At 38.0% G+C, this 26,082-nt stretch overlaps 1 protein-coding gene across 4 annotated transcripts in view; it reads right to left on the bottom strand.

The window, feature by feature from the left end:
* TASP1 (taspase 1) overlaps positions 1–26,082 on the bottom strand; it is a 76,659-nt gene that overhangs the window by 12,006 nt on the left and 38,571 nt on the right. For 3 of the 4 annotated variants that reach the window (XM_027693350.1, XM_027693351.1, XM_027693352.1), the window contains 2 exons: positions 13,069–13,179; positions 2,646–2,756 (listed from right to left, as the gene is read on the bottom strand). In XM_027693350.1, coding sequence (XP_027549151.1) covers positions 2,646–2,756; positions 13,069–13,179 — 222 coding nt within the window. Of the gene's footprint in view, positions 1–2,645; positions 2,757–11,703; positions 11,782–13,068; positions 13,180–26,082 lie in introns of those variants that run through there. The other variant, XM_027693353.1, reaches the window with a different exon arrangement.

Here is a 26,082-nt window from a genome sequence, read left to right as displayed (position 1 = left end):
TAATGCCTGTTAATGCAGTGAGGTATTGTCCAGAAGTCTGAAAGTGGCCTGATTTATCAATTATTTAACAGCCCATTCCAGTGATCTTTAATTCCCTGACACATACACAGGTATCTTTTTACACACATATACTCCTACTGGCTGCAACACAAATTCAGAGTAAAAGCACATTATTCATATGTTCAGCTCTCAGTCACTGGAGCTTTATAAATTGCCACACCATTTTCTTGGTCATTTTTCTCTGTGTTCATTAAAGTACATAATTTGGAAGGGGGAAAAAGAAAGAACAGTTGATCAGAATTCAGGGCATTACCCAGAATTCTGAAAAAGGTTTAAAAAATGCACCAAAATATAAATTCCTCCTTTGGATTACAAGAGTGTCTTACACGAATTACACAGGATGCCATGATTAGACATTTCCACATATTTCTTTTGAGAGTGACTGCAAAAAGCATCATTAGACGGGTTTAAAACTCTTACTCCTTCCTATTCCTCATGTTCCTTTAAGATGGCTGGGGAAGGTCACACTGTGCTGAGCACACTCCTGCTTTGAACCACTTCTCCTTGCATAGCAATTAACCCCCAGGAGGAGATCAAAGTTTAGACTTGAAGATTCTGACAGATATGTAGATACCATCATAAAAGAAAAATGAACTTCACTGAGGTTTGGGCTTTGCTCCCCCGTAATAGATTCAGGGCTGGTATCACCAAAGGTTAGTCAAAAGCTTTCAGACAGGGAAACATATTTAGTGCAATGGAAGGGCATTCAGTGGGGCCAACCTCTCCCTGACACCCTGAAGGGTCAACTGTCAGTGAAAGCATTTATTTTTTGGAGACAAATTTAATCTTATCATTCAGTTTTGAGAAGCTGAGGAATGGGTCTGCCTTTGATAACTCTAGATATAGTATTTTACAATTTTAATGATTTTCTCCTTCTCCATTACCCACAGAAGGTAGCCTGTACTAGCATGAGCCATGGTTATTGTTAGCTATTACAAGCAGTGGAACTACAATGAAAATTATAAATTACACGTGAAATGTCTTCAGGTAAGTATATTTTCAACCATTTAATAAATCACTTCCTTGCAATTTGTTCCAATATTAAAAAAAAAAAGAAATAAAAAATATGATCCCTGTAACAAAGACATGAGATTTCCTTATTCTATACAATAAGTTTTTTAGTATTGACCAACTTCTTTTCAGTACAAGCAACACAAATACTACATATGTTTAATTGTGCATTAACTCAGGAAATGTCTGTGGTACAGAAAAAATACTGTGCTACAGTTTACCTGAATCTTATTTCAGTGGAAAGAAAATGAAGAATCAATGGATAAATAGTCTTTACTTACAATGTACCATATATGGGGATTTTCTTTATTAATTTTTGAGGAAAAATTGCCAAACCTCCATTAATAGAACACATTCTCTTACATGACTGATGAACATTTAATGAATTGAAACAAATTCTCTCACTTCCAAATGTAAGAAACTGAAGGTTAAGTTGATCTTGTTTGTTCTGACTTAAACTTGTATTTTCATTTTCTTAACTCTTTTTTAAGGACAGGATTTATGTTGCAGGATGCTTTTCCACTAGATTGATGTCACAGTTGGGTAAATAATAATAAAGCAGAGTATTATACAAAGGAAAAACACTGAAATTCTGGTTACAGAACACAAATATATATTAGACAGGTCGATGTGACCCAACAGCATGACCAGACACACATGCCCACATCTGAGGAGCACCACAGGAAAGGAGATGGCACAAGTGTCACCCTGAAGTAATTCAGTCCCAAATTCCTTCCCTTAAAGAGGTTTTACTGTCTCTGGGTTGTATTTCTACCCAGCTCTGCTCATAATGTGCAACCTTTGGGGTTTTTAGGTGTTTCTCCCAGACAGACAACATGGCAGTGTTCTAGAATACACTTGTTCTGTTGTTAAAGCACTGAGGAAAATGAGGGTTGCATTTCCAGGACAGAAACAGGGCTGAAGGGTTATAAAGCCCTTTTTAACCAGACAGATACTGGTGGAGGCAAAGTACAGTTTCCTGCTGATCCCAAAATGAGCAGCAAACACTCCTGGTGGGTGCATATGCAAACAGTAAACTGTGAATTATCCGAGCAGGTTTTCCTGGGCATCACAAAGGATTTTTAACCACAAAACAACTTCTCTTCCAAATTTTAAGTGCATCCTCCAAATTTTCACATTTTGTCCTGCAAAATGAGGAACGAGGAACCTTTAAAAAAGCACTTTTAGCCTCTAAACCACTGAGAAGCAGTAAACAGTCATATATGTATTACCCCCAGCTAAAAATGCAACTTTTCCTATGAGGAACATATCCTACCTTGCCACAAGCAACTCATTTCTATGCCATGGTTTTAGAAGGATCCTGCAGAACCCTCTGAATCACAACTCTGCTTAGAAATAACAAGTCAGAAAGAACACTCCTTTCCACAGTTTTAGTAAGATTAGCCTTGTTTGTTCCCTATTTCGCTGTCCAGATTTTTATCATTTCCAAATCAATTCCTTTTTGTTTCCTCTGTGGCTTTAAAACACTGGTGAAACTGCACAGGCAGTTTTTACTTCACCTTTCACTTTGAGTTAGCACCTAGCTCAGGGAAAGATGAAAAAGGATTTCTTACCTAGTAAAGTTGGTTTTTCCTGGGATGATTCAGGCTCTGCTGAACACCTGCAAGACCGAAGGACTATCACCCCTCCGAGCACACCATCTTCATTGGCTAGAAAAGGGGAACCTGGGCAAAATTGGTGGGGAGAATTATTTGTTTCTAATGAATGATTTTTTAAATTTTAATCTACTAATCTACCAGCAATCAAAATAAAAAAAAAAAGGTAAAAGACCTACATGGAATAAAACAAACACATTGGAAACTGCATTTGCGAGGGCAAACCCATTTTTTCATGGATCAAGGAAGGTGTAACAATGAAAAACAGAGTGTAAAGTTGAAAAAAAATTAGCTCAATATTTAGTTCTTTCTGTACTGTAATTAATATAAAGATGGCCACATGTGGAAAATATCAAGCAAATCTGGGTCATTTTTACAGTTTATTCATTTCCCCCCAATTTAAAGCCCTTTGTACAGAGACACCATTAAACTGCTGTAGTGTCTTCCTTCCTGTTTTATGATTATGAGCAGAAAGCCAAAACATATCCTACTTTTTAGAGTGGCTTTTCTGTTGTTAATTTAAGACATACAATACAAAACATCTATCAGAAGCTGGAAAATTTTTCAAGTTAGCTGAATCAAGTCTAAGTATTCTTTCTCTGGTTAGTAATTTGAAATAAGATTCCTATAGTTTTGAACGTGGAAACAATGGTGTAATTTATAAACAACTTAAAATGTCTTGAGCAACAAAACTAATCAAGTTCTTACACTTAAGCCCATTGAGATCCTTGTCACACATTTGCAATACACTGTGATTCAAAATTGAGCATACAATTGCAACAGGCATTTCATATAATTCTTTTTGATTACTTTCTTTTAAATTAGTATACCATGCCTAGTGCACAGACACTGTAATTTGCTGGCCACAAGAACTTTAGAGCAGATCTTCTCATCAGACTCCTTTAACTTGCCCACAGCTATTTGTATGATTAAAATTACTCCTTTAATGCAAATAACAATAGCAAAACAGCCTAATAAAAACCAACTTCAAGCTTTGCCATAAGGAAAACTAAATCTTTATCTCGTTTTCTCTCAACATAAGAGCAGCCACATTCAAAAGTGATACAAGGTGGTCATTACAACAGAAGCCCACACTTCAGGAAAATAATAAATAAATAATAAAATTATAAGTAATGTCTTATTTGATCTAATACAAACAGATATTATCTTTAAAGCAGCACTTGCTTTGTACAAGAACTATTACTAGGTACCAGTCACACCTCCTTTATTACTCATTCAGGACTGTGACCAAACCCCAGTGAACCAAGAATCCAGCCCGTGATAAGGGAATAGATAACAAAACAGGAAAATATGTCTGGTTAAAATGTAAGGGTGAGGCCTGGGAACTTGTAAAGAGTTTTACCACCCAAATCAAAACCTTTCACTCCATGCTTTCCAAGGTGCTAATGATATCTCTTATACTTTCACTGCCCCAACCAAGTGCTGGCTGATATAACATGATTTCTGCAAGCAAATGAATATTAAAAAAAAAAAAAGTGGTTTTCTTCATAGGGGACATGCATTCTTTAATCTTTACTTCAGAAACTCAGGTACTTCAAAGACAGTGTCTTAACCCAAACTTGAGTCTGCAGACCTAATTTTACACTGTGCTGCACAAATAATTTAGGCTCTTAGCCTTGCTGTGGTGAAAAGTCATTGCAAAGAAAAAGAAAAAGGTTCGGTTTGTTTTTCAATAAGCAGTTTCTCCTCCACTTTCAAAGGCTGAGAAAGATGCTTTCAAGGTTGTAGTGAAAAATACTAATCATCTTTTAAATTAGAATCATTAAAAATGTTCTACTTCAGCAGAACACAGCCAGCAAACATAGTACATATCTAAGGCCACAGTAAAACACTAAAGCTGAATGAATGCGCACAAAACCAGACAGCAACTACTGATTATAGACTTGGTGCCACTGAAGTCTTGTTCTAGAAATACTTGCATTTGGTTAATCACTTTTTTTTTTAGGGGTTTTCTTTCTCCCACCCTCTGAAAAGAATAAATGAAAGAAAAGCTTGTAAATAAGCCCATCACATATTTTTCCAGTATTTTATCAACTATGTGCCATCATCACAAATTTTCACTAATCTGAATAACTTGCACATGCTCTTTTTAAACCTTAAAAGAAGACTTGGCAGTATATTTCTTTCCATTCAGAGAGTCTGCAGGAAAATATGTAGCACTACATTGTCATCAGAATTCTTTCATTTTTACAGGGATTTTGGTGCAAGAACAAAACATTCACCTTCAGTGAAACATAGAATAAAAAAACCAGCAATCACTCAAAGCATGTGTTTTGTGAAACTTATTTTAAAAGAGGGTTTAAATAAATAATTTAAAACTGGAGCTTCAACCACATTAGACAAAGTCTTGAGCTTACAGGTTCATCCAAAGAGATGCTCCACCTCCATGTGCACAACTATTGTCATGAGAACCCTAGTTCTGTCAGCATAAATAGCATTTATTTATTGACATTAAACATGGTGGGCACTGTATTGCCCTAAATATGTACACAGTTTTTTCTGAACCAAGATTTCCTTCAATGATTATGCACCATGGAAGCTTTATTATCAGTCCAAAAAAATCAAAGGCTTTGAAATCCATGCTAAACACTCAAAAGCTAGAAAAATTGGCTGTATTAATTCAGCTGAAGTACACTGTCACTCTACTGTGATTTCAACTAGAAAACTCCAGAAGAGGATTAATTTAATAGCACTGCACATGTTAAAAGTGGGACAAAAGTTTTAACTTCAGCACTCATAAAACACACCAGATGAGTAAGACACTGACTTCTTTAGGAATGACACAAGTTGGGCCCTTGGAGTAAGGGCAAATGTTGGTTATGACACATGAAACCAGGTCATGCTGCACCAACTCAGTAAGAACTGACCTTACCAGTAATACTGGGGTGAGATGGAGATGGGTAAAATGATTTAAAGTGACTTGTAGTGGGTCATTCAAATGGAATACTGAACCAGATTTCTTAATAGTTTGTGTTATGCAAACAAAGCAGAGATGATGGGATGCATTATCTCTCCTACAGACAAAAACACAGCAGTGCTGTCCTTAGGGTCTTCTACACCATTTTATCATCACCTGCAGAATGAACATTATTCTGGAAAGGTGGGAAAAGTCTGAAAAAAGAACATATCAGCTCTACCATCTCAGTGCAAAATCAGCAATAATAGAGTGTGTTGTCTCCAATTTGCTGGTGAAGTTGTGGGGAATGAATCTCAGAACAGTGTCAGTAAAATCCAGTATTCTACATTATAGTAAATTCAGACTGTTTCTCCTCTCTTAAAAATCAGCCTCTAAGCCAAATTAAATATACACTGAACAGCACATTCTTTAAAACAGAGAAAGTATTTTATTTTCCAATTAAAGCCATTTTTCAAAAATGTTAAAAGAGAGGTTCAAATATATTAACTTTTTAAAACAAAGATCTTTCTGGATATGCAAACTTATTACTGAGGATTACAATTATGCTGACGAGTGTATGTTAACACAACAATACAGTGCATATTAGGAGGTCTATGGTAAGCAAAATTCCAGACAGCTGAATGCAATGCATCCATCATTAAATCTGTAAAAATAACAATACAAAAGCAGTATTATACTTTATTTCTACACAGAATCTATCCACTGTACATAGGAATTAATCTGAGTGCTCTCAAAACACTGTGAATTCAAAGGTTAAGAACACATTTCATTAATTTAGGTCTAAAACTCATTTTGCTACAGTCAACCCATTGAGAAAAAGAAATAATAGTGCAGACTTCTGTAAAAAATAACAATATAGGTAATGACATTTTTTTATATACATTATATTTAATTAATATTTCTAGAGGAAGAGAAAAGGTGCGACTGAAATACTGCCATGTATATTAAAGGCAGAATAGTTTCTCATTAGAAGGAAAAAGTGATCTGGCTCCCACACTCCTACACCATTTTTGTTCTCCCTGTACTCTTCAGAATGATAGATCTTGCTGTATAAATTAAAAAATCAGTAAAATAAAAATCAAAATATGCCTGCTAGCCAAAAATATTGTTTTCCACTGCAATAAAATAGAATTGCTAGCCAAATCTTTGATCTAATAGCTTGTTAATGGCAATGCTACAGAAACCTGGGGCTTTTAATACCCTTTTAACTCTCATGAAAGCCATTGTTCCTTTCCCAGTTACACTGGCATACCACTGAGGAATGTGGCATGAAAAATCCAAAGTAGAACTTCAACTGCAGCATTAACTAATAATGCTAGCACTGACTGGCCATACCAGAGGAAGGGGGTAGGAAAAACCAAACAAAATCCATATTTCACTAGTTTTGGCTTAATCCTCACCTTCCCCAGTCACAAAATTATATTTTACAGGACACATTTCCCTCCTTCAAATCTCAACTATTCTGTTATTGCTACCTGACATATAGAAAGCATTAAAAAGTTTTTGGTTATATATTTTGTACTTCATTAATATTCAGTAATGGTCTCTTAAAAAGAAGCAAACAGTCTTCAGAGCAACTCCACGTTCACTGATCCCATCAAGTTCTGCAAGAGCAACCAGAACTGAACACCACGACCCAGGTTCAGCTGCTGACCAGGGATAGAACTTACAGATTTTAGGAGTGTTAAGGCAATGGGTTCAACGTTCACCCTTGCTCTGGAGGAACTACAGCTACAAGTGAAAACCACTTTTTCTTTGACATCTCCATTACACCTCTCTCCCATTGCTTCCTCCAGAGCAGGTGATCCATGTGAGTGGTTCCCTTCAGACCCTGTGCCTTTTTTCCCCATTTGGAGCTACTGCACTGATCCACTCTAGCACAGATTTGACATCAAGCTGTAGGAGAAGTGTTTTATTTACACTGACCCAGCTGAAGGACGAACCAGCTGCTCATCAGATGTTTTCCATTCATACTCTTCCACAGCAGAGAAACCATTACCAGCTCCATTGTTTACATTAGCTTTCAAAGGCTTAAGACTTTGGTCTCAACACTGACTGTGGGGTGGTATAACCAATTAAGTGCTTCAGCATCCCCCAATTTTAACAGCTAAACAGTTCTAAACCTCCTTGTGCTGCAGCATGAGGGAAATTTAGACTTTATCAGGACAACAATCTGTAGATCACCTATACTTTGTAGACTTTGTGTACAAAATGTGCTGAAAGTGAAGCTGTTTGCCACTGCTTCTGCTTTCTATCCCACTAGACTCCAAGGTAACAACTGAAATAAACATTAGAGGAATATAAGGAGCACTAAACGAAGCCTGCTTTTAATTTCATGCACCATTATTTGCTAAATGTTTAAGCACAAGCTGTCTGAAAGCAGAGGTCTATATATTTCACAGTAAGTTAAAACATCTATTTAGAATTTTTAAAGAAGCTGCAAGGGAAAGCACCTGCACTTTAAAACTTTACAGGGTTAAATAATTAAATAAATTAAATACTAGAGGATACCACTGACCAATAAAACCCTAAATGCTCCTGACACAGAGAAGCACAGGCAGGACCTGGACAAACCCTTGTGTAACATCACAATGTTGTGTTAAGTTTCCAGATGGTTTGATTGCACAGATAATGAAGATTGTAAAGATAATGAAGATGGTAGATTCTGTCTACCATCAAATACAAACTTGTGAAATAAAATAGGTTATATGAAACTTCAGGATTACCTCATTCTCTTCTCAAATCTTCTCTGTGTCATGGAGAAGCATAAAAACCCTTCCATAACTTGCTTCCTCTGTTACAAAACCACAAAGGATACTACTAGGCTTAGAGTGATGCAGCACCAAAACATAAAGTATCAATAACACTGTGCAATGCCAGTCACTGGCAGTCTTGTAACTGTTAAAGTCTGAGGCTTTTTCCTCCCCAACAAGCATAACTAATAATCAGGAAATTCGTATTCTATGATTCCTAACTGTCCAAACTCCTGCTCAGAAGAGAGGAATTTGACACTAAATTTCTAAAAAGAAAGTTTCAGCATTATCCTTCTGCTATTACCTTTCTGCAGACTTTGCTCGTTTGTCAACTGAAACACAATTTAAAAATACAAGAATAGAGAAGCATATTTCCATTAAGGAAAGAACAATATCAGGTTCCAACTATTTCTTTCAGCTCATTATTTTCTAATACCTTATAAGAAGCTTTAAAGCACAATTGGTAACATTGCCATTGTTAAAAGCCCAGATTTCCCGCCAGTGAGATGACACAAACATTTACTCTAAGTCTACATTCCACAAACTTGGCTGCATTTGAAAGGAATGATGAGTAACCAAATCCTCTGTTCTTCTGTTTGGAAGGTATTTGTGTTTACAGAACACCATTCTTCAACTGAGAACCAAGCCTTTCGTGCTCTTTGACTAAAGATATGGAGCCTGTTCGCTTTACAAAAAATCTAAATTTAATTTCTCTCACCTCCAATTCAACCATCAGTTGTGCATTATCCATAGTAAGCTGGCTCTGAGAAAGGATGAGAGAAGCACATCTGACATGAGTTTGCTCATCACCTGCTGTTTAAGCAGCACTCACTGTTTAAGCCAGGCATTCTCGAGCTGGAAGGATTCCCAGGGCTCCGCAGAGACTCGGAGAGTTCTGTAAACAGGAAGCACCAATCTGGTGGCAACTGCCAAAATCAGCTGTTCATCCCTCCGACACAAGTAAGGCACATTTTGATTTCTATCAAAACATTCTAGCTCAGCTTTGTTATAGGCTGAGTTTTTTTTCAGCCTTGGTCCATTATAATTCTGGTGAAAGTTTGACAGGATCACAAAACAGGGCTTTAAGGAAGGCAAGAGAAGAATCCATGCAACCAGCAAGGAGTCTATTAGCCCACTTGATCCTATTGTTCCACAACATTAAGAAATCCTGCATCACACCAAACATCCTGAGCTATCAACCAGCACTTTGTCTATGAAAATTCACAGGAAAAAAATCCTGTTCAGTATAAGCCTATTGTTTGAAGCACAATGCACATTTTCAACCCTCTCACTGTATTTGCCAGACATAACTTTGCATTCACAGAATCACAGAATGGGTCAGGTTGGAAGGGACCATAGTGGGTCATCTGGTCCCACCTCCCTGCTCAAGCAAGGTTATCTTAGAGCACCTGGCACAGGATTGCCTCCAGACAATTCTGGAATATCTCCAGCAAGGGAAAATTCCACAATCTCCTGGGCAATCTATTCCAGTGTGCAGTCACTCACACAGTAAAGAAGTTCTTCCTCGTGTTCAGGTGAAACTTCCTGAGCATCAGTTCCTGCCCACTGCCTCCTGTTCTAGTGGTTGACACCACCGAGCAGAGCCTGGTTCCATTCTCTTGGCACACCCCCTTTAGATATTTATACACATTGATGAGATCCCCTCTCAGTCGTCTCTTCTCAAGGCTGAACAGCCTCAGCTCCCTCAGCCTTTCTTCCTAAGGGAGATGCTCCAGCCTCCCAGTCATCCTCCTTGCCCTCCACTGGACCTGTTTCAGGAGCTCCCTGTCTCTCCTGTACTGAGGTGCCCAGAACTGGACACAGCACTTCAGATGTGCCTCACTAGGGCTGAGCAGAGGGGCAGGATCACCTCTGTCGACCTACTGGCAATGCTCTTCCTAATGCTCCCCAAGGACACCACTGGCCTTCTTAGCCCCCAGGACACACTGCTGGCTCATGGACAGCTTGTTGTCCACCAGGACCCCCAGGTCCTTCTCTGCAGAGCTGCTTTCCAGCAGGTCACCCCCAGCCTGTCCTGGTGCCCGGGGTTATTCCTCCCCAAGTGCAGGACCCTGCATTTGCCTTTGCTGCATTTCAGACAGTTCTTCTCTGCCCACCCCTGCAACCTGCAAGGTCGTTCTGAAGGGCAGCACAGCCCTCTGGGCTATCAGCCACTCCTCCCATCTTTGTATCATCAGTGAACTTGCTGAGGAGGCATCTACCCCCTCATCCATGTCATTAAAGAACAATTTAAACAGTACTGGGCCCAGTATAGAACCCTAGGGGACACCACTACTGACAGGCCTCCAACTGGACTCTGTGCCACTGATCACAACCCTCTGGGATGTGCCACTCAGCCAGCTCTCAATCCACCTCACTAACCCACACTTCTTGAGTTTGCCTATGAATCTTCAGAATTGCCAAGATCCCCCAAAATTACACTACTGGCTACAAACTCAGTACTATGTCACATGTAAACAGTAAGATATATCTGGATTTTGAAGTCTTCCTCCATCACTTTTCATTCACAGGACAGTGGAGGGCAAAGTAGATTTTATGCTTTCTAATCAAAACACAGCATCCAAGCACTTCACCTGGCTACATCTTTCTTTTTCCCCACATCAGCACTGCCCCAAAGTACAACTGAGCAGATACTACACATTCCTGCTGTCAGGCAACCAAAGCTTGCAGCGATAAGTTTCTGAAAATACAAGCCAGGTCTGTCCCTAATTAAAACATGAAACTTGAAAAAGGAATTACAAAGCAGCTTTTTCAAATTTTCTTATCATGAAAAGCACTAATTTGATCCTGTCTCTCATTCTTTTCACTTTCCCTTCTTTTGTTTGGATAAGTCTGTTTTCCCAAGGCAATAAGACATCACACTGTTAGCCTGGTATCTGTCTGTGCAGCTCCTCTTTCTTTGCAACTGATAGCTTCAGGTATAACAAAAACTTCAGCAACATTTAATATGTTCTTATCTCCAACAGAAATATTTTTACATTTCCAGTAAAGAATACAATGTATATATCACATAGTAGCCAGATAACATTTAAAATGAAAACACCTGCTATGCAAACTGGTGGCAAAACATGTTTGCATTAAACAGCAAAAGAAGAATTGCATTTTTGCTCACTGTTACCAAAAAGAACAGAGAAAACCAACTTAAAGAAGCCACCTCAACTAAAAAGTTTGATTTTTTTTGGTCTTTTATCAGCCAGTTTCTATGAATTACTTCATCAGTTGCTTTCCATTTTTTGTGTGTATGTACTAATATGAAATTTTATAAAGATATGTACAGTTAGTGCTTGCTTTTAAGTACTCTTACCACAAACAGCACAATAAATTTTGAGAGTGTGGACTAAAGATCTGACTCACCTGAAGTTAGGCCAATTCCATAGAATACCTATAAAAAGTAGCAAAGTTATCACAAGCTTCCCTCCTAAAGGCTTCTCTTGGGTAGACAAATTCCTAATTTTGTGCCACTATGCACTGAAATGAGTGATTAAATACAAAAAGTTAAATTTTTGCTGCTTGGGTTAGGATCTTTGTGGGCAACACACACTAAGGTTGTTCTGCATTCTTACAGCACCTAGAAATGGATATATAAATACAGTATAATATATATATACACTATATGTATATACAGACATATATATACAATATAATATAAAATATAAAGTGTAGCCTTCCAATGTGAGGGTGATTTCCCTCAAACAGTCAAATGTAATATTGTCAGAAGCACAGTTTAACATGGATTCAACATTATAAACACAAATAAAGAAACTGCAATGCATTGCTTGCCAAGACCAAGAGCATCAGTCCCTGGGACCCCAAAAGGTGTGCACATGTCCCTCTTTCAACTCTAAAATACCATAAAAATAAGCTTTGGTAACACAGTGTACAAGAAGTACTGTGTTGTCCACAAGAAATTTTGAAGGTGAAAACTGTCTGCAGACTCTAAAGCTTCAAAAATTTGAAGGGCTATAAAGACAGTGCAAATCAACACATATGCCAGAAGCCTCGTTGGAATCTAGGCTGTTTTCAAAAGTTCAAGCTTGTATGGATATTTGAAAATGGCACATGACAAATGACACATGAAAGTGATGAATTTGTATTTGGCTTATGACTTGAAGAAAGAAAAAAAAATATATATTCACAAGAAATTAAACACAGATTGTGCAATTCTCTCTAATCAAGGAAAAAACTGGGTTTTGAATGAAAGAATTAATTTGCAAGAAATCAATCTCATCATGTAGATAGCAAATCAGAATCTGTCTGTTTAAAGCACTTAATTAGAACATGAGATGGTTTTGAGGTCTGCTATTTTTAAAAGGGTTAACATGATGAATAATTTTTACTAATGCTCCTAAAACCACCAATTCTAAAATATGCAATTGTACACCACAGCCCCATGATTCAGGCAGGAAATTCTTTCTTCAAACCTCTCCGGGTATTCTATGACTCACATAACAATTGAGATATTTCCAAGGGTTTTCCTTTAGATTTCCTAAAATATTCTTCTGTAGTTTAACATTTTTCAGATGTAACACAACACTAAATCCCAAGCCAACTGCAACACAAGACTTCAACAGAAATCATAAAAAAAAAAAGTCTTAATTTTGTTTAATAATGTTACTTGCATTTTAAACAATGTTGGGCAACTTTCAGGCAATGAGGACCATATACTTACCAATAAACTTGTTTTGCATAGTCTCTAGGAGAGCTTGGTGGGCATCTTCTGTTTGCAAAGCACATGAACATTCTCTGGCCAGTATGGTTCTGACAAGGTGCTCTCCACAACCTAAAAACACATTAAGATTGGGAATAGTCAAAATATAGGTGTCACTATGAAGAAACTCCGTCATTAATTTACATCATTACATTAATCTGGCCGTGATTACAAAAAAAAAGGACGTTTTCTTCATAGCAATGAATATTACAAGCTTCTGCCATATTTTTTTATTTTTTAAAAAAGAGTGGCACTGAGTCATATGAAAATTCCACCATTTTTCTCACAACTCTCCTGAAATTTCTACTGCACAAATTCATAAACTAAAAAGGGTACAGCGAGACTGTCTCTGACTTGTCACCTTTATCCAGACAGAATCCACTTACTCATCATTCTCTCAGCAATGACCCCTGCATGCAAGTCTTCAAACCAAGAACATCTTCAGTGAATGCCACACTAACTCCCTCTGCATGACAGAATCTTCTACTCAGTCCACCTGATTTAGCCTTTTGTCAACAAAGGAATACATGAATTCACCCATGCTTTTTCTGCCAGAGTGGCTGCTCACTGCACTACTAATATAAATTCCTGTAATTTTTAGAGTTTTAAGAAACTAAAAAGCTTCTGCAAACAACCACTCATTGCCTCAGTGCTTTCTGTATCACCTGAAACCTACTGAGGATGAAGACAAGCAGGTCATTACTGCTACTCTTATTCTGTAGGAACACTTTCACACCTGCTATTTTTTCTCCTACACTCTTTTCCATTCCTGTGCTGTGCTTTGGGACACGATGAGGCCAAATGGCACCGTGCATGTTTATTGGATCAACATTTTTTTTGGACAGGAAAACTCTCTGGTGATACCTTCTGCATATAGACAAAGGTCATTATACTAATTATGCCTCCAGTTTGTTGACATTTTTCCTCAATGGCAAGGAAGCAGACAAAGCAGCTGGAAAAGGGCTAAGCAAGAGCCAGTTAAACGGTGTTATCCAGTTAGGAAAGAAGAAGAAACACAACTAATGTACAGCTATAATGTAACAATGATTTCAAATTATCTAATTTGGGTGACTACAGTTTGATCAGACTTGTAACTTCAGAGTATATCAGGGCCTAAAACTGCATTAGACACCAGAATACACAGAGAAGTCAAATACAGTCAATTCCCAATTATATATAAATATTCTAGCATATTTCTCATTAAACATGACGAGGTGATGCAAGCACTGTGCTGGCTCCTTAAAAAAAAAATCAGTATAATCCAGTTGGACTTATTAGCTCAGGTACAGAATTACATAAATACACCTAGTCAGCTTCCAGAAACAATTTATGGCTGGAAACAATCTAGTTGCTTCCACATGGCAGGGAGCTGGAGCCGGTAGGACATCAGGCCTAGGCTGGTTTCAGACAAAGGCAGCTCAGTCTCCATGGATAACACTCACTTTACTGGAAGCACTAACAAGCCCAGAACAGAGAGAACTCTGAGACACTGACTGAAGCCAGCCTAGATGTGGCATAAAGAAAAACGTAATAACTAAACCCAACCCAGAGTGGCCCCAGCGCAGCCTGCCGAGTGTCTCATCCCTGTGCTTCCCAATACGCTGAGTTTAGAGCACTGACTGGTCTGGGCACAACATGGCACAAAACCACATTGGCAGGTCTAGTGCTGTGTCTTGGAGCTACTCACAGATTGGTTTCTTGTTCTTTTCACCGCTTTTAAACCTTAATTAACATGGCAAGCTACTCAGAAAAACCTCTCTTTCTGTTTACTTGTCACACAATTATACCCTCCCCCTTAAATGCACAGTAAGTTTACAAACACTGTTCTTCAAAAATTGCTAATACAGAAGGAAAACAAAGAAATTACCCCACTCACTCCTAATTTCCAAGATTAAGAAAAAAAACAACAAAAAACCCTCAGGAGCATTATGGATCCATTAGATCAGGGATCAGACTGAAGAAAAATTGTGTGCATCTGTCCCAAAATCTTGCTACGTTCAATCATCAAAATAATACCTTAGTCTTCAGTTATGTTCTCCTGTTAATGGGCAGTGTCTCCTGATTAATACAATGCAGCTCAACTGAATTGTTTGAAGTGGGGCACTTTGGCACTGAATCTACATAAGCTTGGCACAACAGAAAGACAAAAAAATCCTCTGTATAGCAAACAGATTGAGTAAAAGCAGTTACAAATAGAGGAAAAGGAAAGAGCTGAAATACTACAACAATTACACAGCCAAGGGAGGCAGTTCTTGAGAGCACAAGGGGAAAAGTGTTTTCATTGAGAGCGTCAAGAGACAAGAGAAGGGTCCTGGTGGGGAGATAATCTTCAAGAGGCTCCTGCAACAGAGCATCCTCAGCAGCTGCTTACAGCCTGTTCATTCACTGCCTCATGACACCCACACTCAAAAGCTTCTGTCCACAATAAAACTGAGAATTATCTACTACTTATTCCAGACAAAGAACATTGGGGGGGGAAGCCACAAGATGCATTTACCCATAGATCACAACCTGGATATCACTTTTTTTAAACTAAGAAATTTTAATCTCTACAAAGTTTTACTGTGAAGAATAAAACTAAATAAGTGTATGCTCCAGCAAAAACTGAGCAAGTTGATTTTTTTCTTGAAAAGGACCTGTTAATACCTTTATATATAACATTTATACCCTATATGAGGCAAGAAGCACAGGACTGAGAATGGGAATCAAACAAATGAGACACAGAAATGAGAGTGTGCCTATGCATGTCCTATGCATCAAGTAATAAAACCAGATGTTACTACTTCACAATTTTAAAGTATTTCCTAAACTGGCATCAAAAAGACAATAGCCATTTTTTAGCATGACGTAGAATGTTATTTATTCCCCAAGAGAATGACTTTATTGAAGAGTTCCCATAACATCAAGTCTGCTCCAAAAAAACATTCAGAGAGAGAAAACTTAATCTGGGTTAAGAACAGCTGCAGCCCACTGATGTGATCCAGGATCAACCACAAAGAAAGCAGCTTTGCAGTTCTACTAACACATCACACATCTCTACATCCCCACAGACAAAGCCATTTCTTTATGTCATACTTATGTCAACCTATAAGGCAGCAAACTTACAGACTGCTGTTGGCAGTGTATGCAAAAATCTTTCAACACATCACATGCTGGCAATCTGCAGGGACAGATAACTAAGGAAAGTAATTCCCCCTTTTGGAAAAGAAAAATTTGTTACTGCAGTTTTTGATGTAGGAACATCTATTTTTGAACAAAAAAAAACAAACCAAAACCAACAAAGCAGTGTTTTACATACTTTGACCAGATAAAGGCTGAGAAAAAGAATTACCTTAATTATTCCAATGGAATTACCCTTTCTATTATCTCAAGTCAGAACCAAACTGTCTTGCAGGTTTAGCAGATCTATCTGTCTCTATAGCCTTAAACACTGGAGATAATACTAGGACTAGACATAAAATGAACGTACACATTAGTACAGGAATCAAAACTGATTTCTATCTTACAATATAAAGCTGTGGGTTCAAATTTATAGTTCTAGTCACTTGTAATCTAACCACCACATTAGCCAACTTCCGAAAAAGTTGCATTAACACGACCCAAGAGCACCAACTGCGGTGAAAGCTACTTAAACACATTTCCAAATCATGCACACAAGCTGATGAAAATGTAAATCTGGTTCATTTGCTTGACTACCTCACATTATACTACATTTAACTGCATGTGTTTATATACTTGGCGGTTTTTTCACTGAATAATACTAAACCCAAAACAACAGGGACTCCCAATAAGAATTTTTCAATTCTACATTAAAGACTCAAATATATTTGTTTTAGTAACTTTCCTGTAAACAGAGTTTAAATAATTTTACTATCCTCTCCCAGTTACGAGGATGACTTCTTTGGTAACCTGAAGCTCATTATATTTCAGAGACAAATATTTTGCAATGACAGACCCAGCGCTTCCCTAAGACTTCACACATGAGTGACTCAAATGGAGATGACTAGCTGGAAAAATTTACTGGGTTAAATTAGTGCTTCTCACTGAAATAACTGTTTCATATAGCAAACAAATTATTTTCCTAACACAGTCATATTTTGCAAACACCATGTTTCCTATTCATAACCCCTCCGATGACAAAAATACTACTGTTGGAACTGCTGCTGTCCATGTTTACAGGACTAAGTAAAATTAATTGCCCTCCTCTGGGATCACTACTGGCAAAGGGGGCAATGTTTCTACAGGAAATGTATAGTCTATATAGTTTATTTTGATAAATCATGCCTCACATATTTGGTGGCCTTCTACAATGGGGTTACAGTGGTGGTGGGTTAGGGAGGAGCAACTGGTGCCATCTGCTTGGACTTGTGCAAAGTATTTGAAGGCATCCCATACAACATCCTCATCTCTACATTGGAGAGACATGGATTTGATGGATGGACAAGGAATTGGCTGGATGTTGCAGTCCATGGCTTGATGTCCAAGCAGACTCCAGTGATGAGTGGTGCAATAACAGGACAAGGTGGGAACGGCTTTAAACTGAAGGAGAGTAGATATACATTAGTAATAGGACGAAATTCTTTGCTGTGGTGAGACAGTGGCACAGGTTGCCCAGAGAAGCTGTGGATGCCCCATCCCTGGAAGTGTTCAAGGCCAGGCTGGATGGGTTGTTGACCAACCTGATCTAATGGGAAGCGTCCCTTCCCACCGCAGGGGGGTTGGAACTAGACAAGCTTTCAGGTCCCTCACAACCCAAACCATTCTATGATTCTATGAAAAATAAATACATACACACATACATGCAAAGACAAGTATTTTGATGCAAGTTTCTAGCCTCCTAGGTGAAAGGGAAAGAATTAAACAGACTCCTAAAGCTCTGGAGGTATATGGCAAGGGAAGGAAAGAATGACAAGGCTTGACAATCACAACACATTTATTTTGCACTCAAACCAACACACTTGGTGTGAACCAGAATTTTACAAACAAACAAAACTCATCAAAAAGATCCCAAACAACCTGTCTTCAACCAGAAGCTCCTACCCCTTCCTGAAAACTACTTGAAGATCAGACAGAAAACCCCTGGAGATCATACAGAAACATCAGAACTAATTTTCAGAGACACTTATCTTCTTGGATCATGCCACGGTACAGCTTTTAATGCAGTGTTTCTTTCTAAGTGCCAAGCTGACCAACAGTGAATTAGGACTTCCCCCTTCTGTGAGTATTGAAATGTGTAATTTTTTATAGTAATACCATTTTTCCTTCTCAAATACTCCTCATGGATTCCTACGAGATCCCCACAAGATTCAGTCTCTTTTTCTTCTGTTATTCTATTATAACTTAACAGCTACAGATGTTATCAATAGTCCTCTCAAGTTAATAGTTCAGCCAAAATTTTTTTGTTTTCTGCATAAACCTGATCACATCAGTAACGAACAAAGCTTAGCAAAGGCAAGTTTTGTGAGCATGTGAACCACCAGCCACTGTGCTGTGGGGTCAGGCCCATTCCATGCATTTCAATTAGTGTTTATCTAAATGCATATAATGGGTTTTCAGCTTTAAGTCTTTCTGAAAGTTTTGTTCTGTTGAGCTTGGTGGTAAATGAAGCCAATGTTAATTCAACAGCGTAGCACCGGACGGGTATGTGCTGCAGCTGGTTGTGAAAATGTCAGTGCTGAACTGAGAAAACAGACAAGACATTTAAGCTAAAACTTAAAATTTTGTATTTTTTTCTTCCTAAGCAATTTTTTAATGGCTAATAGTTCTATTCTGTAGTAATTTGCTAGTTCGCCTTCACACAGTTTCCACAACAACCAAGTTACTAGGGGGGTTTTTTTGTGAGGTTTTAATTTTTTAAAGATTGTTAACATCTCCAATTTTCAGGTATTTGATACTATTTTAAAATGCATACTAATCTAAAGATAAGGTCAAAAAACCTGAGTTATAATGTTTACATTTCAATCTTTCTGTACCAAACAGTAACTAATAGCTCGTAGTTTATCCAAACCTTAACTTGCCGTAGACTTCGGTCTTTTATTTGAGCTTCATTCAAGAAACTAAGGATTAAATCACTGCTTTCCCCTCAGCATAGTGACTTCTCAAGTAGATTTCTAATGCTTGAAATAACCACAACAAGAGGAGAAAGAACCCAGCACAGTACAAGCCGAACATCCCATACAATGTGTGCTCTGCATCCTATAACGTCCCTCCAATGGGACCAAGATGGCAAAGGGAAGGAAGGCCTTGTGCAGAGCAAGGGCCTCCGAGCAGCGTGTCAGAGAGAAATTGTTTTTCTGCTCCTTTTGATGGGAGATGCTTTCAAGTCAGGAAATTAGAAGCAGGTGTGCCAGAGGGCACACACACATACATGCAGCACACTGAAAAACACGCGTTTCCAATTTGCAGACATGAAAGAGGCTCCTGTTGAATGGAAGGAGAAATGAAAATGTAGCTGCTTTCTGTGAGCCATAAGCAGGGAGCTTATGGAGCTCTGACAAGCTGCTGGAGCCCCGTCTAGCTAGTGAAACACACAGTACCTCCACACAAAGTGTTGGAACTTGGTTTAAAGGAGTGTAAAATGGAAACTTGCATTACTCACAGCCAAGAATGGAAAAATTAATCTCGTTTACTCCACTGTCAAAGTATGAGTCTTCTCTTTTCAGAAGCTACAGATACAAGTTACAGGTTATCTGTATTGTATTATCTATACAGCAGAGTGTGAACATGGTCCTGTTGCTTCAGCTTTGATATTGTTATTTTCAGTTCAATAGTAATACCTTAAGTGTCAGCTAACAAGAACTACTATTGCTGCTTTATTTCCTGAATAACTTCTAGTTATGCCTAATGGAAACACGGTGAAACCTGTATTTTATGTCATTTCCAACATCTCTAGAAAGAGCTGACTAAAGACTTGCAAGCCAGCGATTTTAAAAAACAAAATAGAGTACAATAAAAATATTTGTCTGGCAAGATACTGGTGCAGTTAGTTACATATTAAAATAAAAATTTAATGTATAATTCTGAAAAGACATAAAATGGCCAGTCTAACAGAATGCACTGCAGTATTAAATTAAAGTTGCATAACTTTCAGCTTTTTGTACTCCTATCAGCTGCTGCATCTTGTCTTCATACTAGCAGGGGAAATTTTTAACTTACTGACCTGCTGCCAGGAAGAACACCTGCAAACAAAGTCCTGTCCAATTCCTAAAGCATTGATCCTAGAGGGATCAATGGAGCACATTCCTGTTGCAGACAGAATATCCTTAGATGATTTACCTACTAAGAATATGCAATGGAAATCTTCCAAAAGGTTGAAACTCTAGTAAATTTGGGTAAGTTTCAAAGATAACAAAAGACAAATGCAACATCCAGACAAACTGTCTCTAAAGTATCTTCTCTAAGGAAAGGTGGGAAAACACTTACTATTCTCTAAGTTTTTAATATAGGCAAAATAAACTAAAATCACTCTGAAGAACAACTCATTCAGCTTTTCTACAATTTTACAGATAAGAAAAAAATGGTTAAAGATGTACATTATGCCAAATGCATGAATCCTTTACTTCTAAATAGTGGGAAATAGCAGGTAACTTTATTATAAAGCTACTTGTTGAATTATTAATAAGAATTTCTGATGTACCTCCAAGGGAGGTTAGAATGAAGGAAAAAACTTGGGTCCCTTAAAAAGGATGTGCTTTTTACATTCTTCTTTACATTTAACATATTTTGAAGGACTCATTTCAGTTAAACTGAAAAAAGCAACACTTTTTTGCCTTGCCTGCCTTGACAAGCTTTGTTGCTACTGATCTCTTGCTAAAAATACTACATCTTTCGAAACTACATCACTTTTGTCATATAAAACTTACAGGAAAAAAAGCAAGACAGTAGCTTATGTGTTAGTTACCTCAACATATTCAAACATTTACTCCCAATCACAGAGAAGTGCTTAAGACATAAAAAGAGAGTTCAGTTTGCCCCTGTCTCCAATTCAATTTATATCCCTGCACCTATTTCAAGTCCAATTAAAATTTCAAGAGGCAATAAGCCCTCTTTGATTATTGCATCCATCCAGTCCTGCTTCCCAACAGCTCTTCCAAAGGCAATTCAAACAACCACTCTGATAATTTTGAGGACAAACCCCTCAGCTTTGAACACTGTGTTCAATTGACTGCTTCCCAACGCTACCATTCCCACAAATCATCTCTGCCTCTTGCATCCTTTCCCTTTTCCCAGCCTTATGGTGGTGGTGAGTTAGTTCAGACACCACATGCTACAGCACTGAAGCCTCTGAAAGGCATCTGTTCACAAAGGCTTCAGAGGTAAATACTGATCTGTCTGGAGATAGACCTCTTCTTCCTCTACCCTCTGGTTCACGGGAACAATGACATAACTCTTCTCCATATGCAGCTGCTTCATCTGTGATGCATTAGGTTACCTATTATTCCCCAAACCTTACAGGACCAGACTGATTTTGAGAGATAATACATATTTCTACAAAGAGATCAACTGTATCATAATATCCATCTCACACAGCGTAGCTCAAACAATCTGTTCAGGATACAAGGTTTGCATGTGAAATTCCTCTGGGCATTTGGAGCGTGGACTCAGAAGGACACAGGCCAGACACACAATGCTGCACTTGTGTGTTATCTCAGGCCTAATGACACATGTGAGGTTGAAGCAAGATTTATAATTACATTATAAATGTAATTCACTGGCACAGGTTGCCCAGAGAAGCTGTGGATGGTCCAATCCTGGAAGTGTTCAAGGGCAAACTGGATGGGGCTCTGGTCTAGTGCAAGCAGTCCCTGCCCATGACAGGGGGGGTTGGAACAAGGTGGTCTTTAAGGTCCCCTTCAACACAAACTAGTCCATGATTCTACAAAACAACACCTGGTCAGGTATCCACCAACAGATCCTTGTACACTCACAACTGCCCTCAACACCTGGAGATCACAAAGCCAGGTATTTGCATTACAAGTCCATTTATCTGCATTAAAGCTTCTCTGAAAAATACTTACTCTGTGGATTTCCACATCACTGTGGTTTGTGTCAAGAGTGCGTTTTTAAGTAAGAATCTACAGATCAGTGGCTTCCATAAGGAGACCAAAATGCTGGCTGTGACCACAGCTCAACAACCATTTTCACGAGCACAGGCCATCTCTCCACAGATGTCATTCCTATTCCATCCTATCCCTCATTACCTGTTCCATTTTACCTGCAAAAGCAACCACAAGACACACAGTGGACTGGAAAAAAGAACAGATATGAACAAAACCAAGAAGTTTGAGCAGGAAAAGGTGGGAGAAGGAAGAGTGAATATACTTATTTCCTTATTGATGTGGACTTCAAAACCAAGTGAACCCTCCTTGAGGAGAGGGCTGGACTAGATCTCCAGAGGTTCCTTCCAAGCTTAACGATTCTGTGCTTCTTCACAACACAAAGTGTGCTATTGTTCCCTCAGGAATGATGAATCATGTTTATCTAACACAGCTTTTAAACTATTTTGATGTAAACTCTAAAGTGGCTTTATGAGAACAGAGGCCACTGCTTTTGACCAAAGACCTTAACAGTCTTTTAGGATCTGGGTGAATTCACCAACACAAGACACTGTTAAGGGAGTTGGGCACATTATCCTTCTTTACACAGAATAAATGAAGTCTATACATGTATTCCTAAAACACTGCTGTTACCTGTGTCTGATTCAGTCAGAAACAGGCTCTGGGCAGTGAAGAAGAGCAAAGCATCACTGAAAGACTTTTCCCAGCCTGAATCTTCAACCACACCTCATAAATAAATCTCCATAAATCTGATATCCCTGTTACCTTCTCAACAAAACACAACTTTGGGCTCAGTCCTGCTGAATGAGCTCAGTATATTACAAGACTCCAATCCTTCTTCTTTAGGATTACAAACCATGATCAGGTCCTATTTAAATTCTTCCTAGGACATCCTATGTGCCTTTCTTGTATCAAATAGTCTCCTCAAATGGATTTTAACAGAAGTTGGAGACTTTGCAGCTTGTGTCATAGAATTTCTGCATTTTGTAATTAATGCAAGATCTTCTGTCTGCCTTCAGAAATGCAATATTAAAGGTTTGCTGGCTTTAATGACTGATACCTAGACACAAAGCACACCCTCATGCACGAGGAATGGATAAGTACATTTTTACTACCTACTGTTGCAAAGCTAGAAAAAGAAATGCAACACATCAGTCTCCACACTTCCACTCAAAAATTCCACCTATAGATGCCTTTCAAAGCCTCATGCATTAGCTGTTACTGTAACCTTCGTATTTATCTTTAAATTTCTAGTTAAGGTTCTGTATATCCAGACTTATCAACTTATGACTTTTCAACTTATCTCCCAGGAAAGACACAGATTCTTACCCCAGTAGTATTACTTTTGGCACAGTTAGTGGATGAATATTCACAACCATCATGGATATTCCAACTGGGGAGGAGATTCAATGTCACACTTGATATTGTTTTGAATGAGAAGAATATGCACAAAGCCTTTGATTCCTATTATGTTCAGGAAAAAATAGGAAATGTTTTCTTAAAGTACAGCCAAAAAAACGGACTATTGTTTCTCCTGCGGTTGGGTTTTGTTCACAAATGTTTTCCCTCCAAATAATACCCATCTTCCTGTGTTTACATTCATATACCAACAAAAAACAGCCACTAAAGAGTTCCAAGTGGCCTTAGAAGTGTGGGTTTGGCCTCTTTTATTGGGGAGGTGGTGGGGGTGCTTAAAGGGGAGGCTGTTTTGTTTGTGTCTGTGTGCACACATGCATGTAAAAGCTTTTAGACACCAGAGGTTTGGCTTCTCCTACACGCTGATCCAAAAAACAGTTTAGCTGTTACTTACATTTACGCTAAATAAAGGCCACTGGTCATGCTCATTCATTTAAGAAGCTTTCACTCAGTCTCTACCATCATTCTTGCATGGAATGGCACTTGTATTATGCTGTTAGATGTCACAGTTAAGACTTCTCAGGTATCTTGGCTATGCCAAGATACTGCAAAATTCTCTGGATTTCTTGAATTTTAATACTAGTTTTGAGACACTTAGAGAATACTTGTAATGCTTATCCTTCAGGTGCCAATAAAGTCCCACAGCCATTTTTTTTTCCTAAAAAAAATATTAATTTTTATATAATTCAGAGTTGAGATGTCAAAATGTCTCCAAAAGTTGATAGAAAGAAATCAGAAAGATTTTACTTGTTTGCACAGAGACTGATTTTAGACTGAGAGTTACAGAATAAACCTTGAATTTCAGGCCCTTTATATTCATTCCTAAGTTCTACCATCTCCCCCATCCTGCCTTTCTAAAGTCTTCATCTTTTGATTTCAGTTGTCCCAGGCCCTGTTAAACTATAACCATAAAATATGAGTTTTACAATATCCTGTATTTTATAAACCTTGAAGTAACTTTTGAAAAGCCAAAAAAAATAAAACCAAAGACAGTGTGGTTAAACAACAAGGCCAAGTGACCGTTAGAGGTATAAAATTACCCTTCAAGAAGTTGAAGTCATGCCCAAACAAGTTCAGAACCACCACCTTTGGCACATTCAATATAAAATCATGACAAAAATAGCCAAAAATATTCAAGAAACAACTTGCTAAAAGGCATAAGAACTAATAGCAAATCCTCCCTGAAGAGGCAGAAGCAGAAGCCTGCCAGCAGCCACAGGGCCAGCAGAAGATCCAAAATGTCTTCAAATAATACATAACCACTGAAAGAAAGTTAGAGGAACTTGGAAATACTTTAAATGAAGTAGTTGCATGACAATGTCTCCTCCCTCCTCCCTCCTTTTTTAATGAGGCAGGTATTGAAAGACATGGCTCCAACTGAAGCTTCAACAGGATTTTAGAACAAAATTAATAAAAATTCAAGAATAAACCCTACTGTGTTTTTACTGTGGCATTTAAACTAACACTTTTCATTCTCCAAGAAAGCTTCTACAAAGGTAAACCACCACAGAATAAGAAAAACATTCCCAGCAAAACTTAAATAACTGCAAGTTGTTTCTTAAATAACTGTTCTTTTAAGAACAAAAAGAAATGAGAAATCTTGAGAAGTCACCCTGACCTGTCAAAAACAAGTACATCTCCAGCTTCTAAACTCCCAGTATCACAAACTGCTAGAAGCTTGGATAAGGCAGTGGAGGTGCTTTTCCCAGTCCTGTACTTTTCCTTGGAGACCTGCAAACACCCTCTATCTGAAACAGGCCACCAAACTACCTGGAGCTCTGGTTCAACCCAATGTGTCCATTCCACATGGATTTCAATGTGCAAGAGCTTGCACTCCTTTGAATTACTACTCCAAACTCTCCTTTGTCCACACCACAGGTTTTCCCCAGACTGTTCAACCTCTTGCTGACCTCCCAGACCTAAAGACAAATTACCTATGAGTAATTTCATAAGTAAGGAATCAAAACAGTTTACAAAACCTGGCCCTTAAAAACTGTTCGTAGCAAACTAACACCAAAGAACATCCTTTCCATGATTGATTATAGAGCCTGATATAACTAACTCTCAAAGACTGAATTTCTACCCACATCTATCACTAAAAACAGTTAAAGAAGTCTAAAGCAAACACAAAATGTGAAAATTTTTATTTCCCAAAGAATACTGAAGTTAAATTATTTGGTTTAACATCTAGTAATAACTTTGAGCATAAAAAAGAATTTCTTGGAGAAAAAGATTTGTGCCAAATTTACCACTTAAAGACAAATTAAAAGGACGAGACATGGGAAATTAAAACAGTATTATATTGAGAAATCCACAGAAATCCAAACTGATTGTAAATTTCTGTTACTTTATGTGCACATTTTAAATGCTTTTACATACAGGTGCAAATGTGCGTAAAATGAAACATGAAATGAATGTGCACAGAGAAAACAGAGTTTTTACTTATACATAACATACATTTTTAAAAAAAGGGAACAAATGAAACTTGCATGTCCACATAAAA

Source organism: Neopelma chrysocephalum, unplaced genomic scaffold (assembly GCF_003984885.1).
Source record: "Neopelma chrysocephalum unplaced genomic scaffold, ASM398488v2 Primary Assembly neopelma1_91, whole genome shotgun sequence".
In the NCBI taxonomy this organism is placed as follows: domain Eukaryota; kingdom Metazoa; phylum Chordata; class Aves; order Passeriformes; family Pipridae; genus Neopelma; species Neopelma chrysocephalum.
Note: the sequence above shows the minus strand (reverse complement) of the source record. Positions and strands in the feature narration are given on the sequence as shown.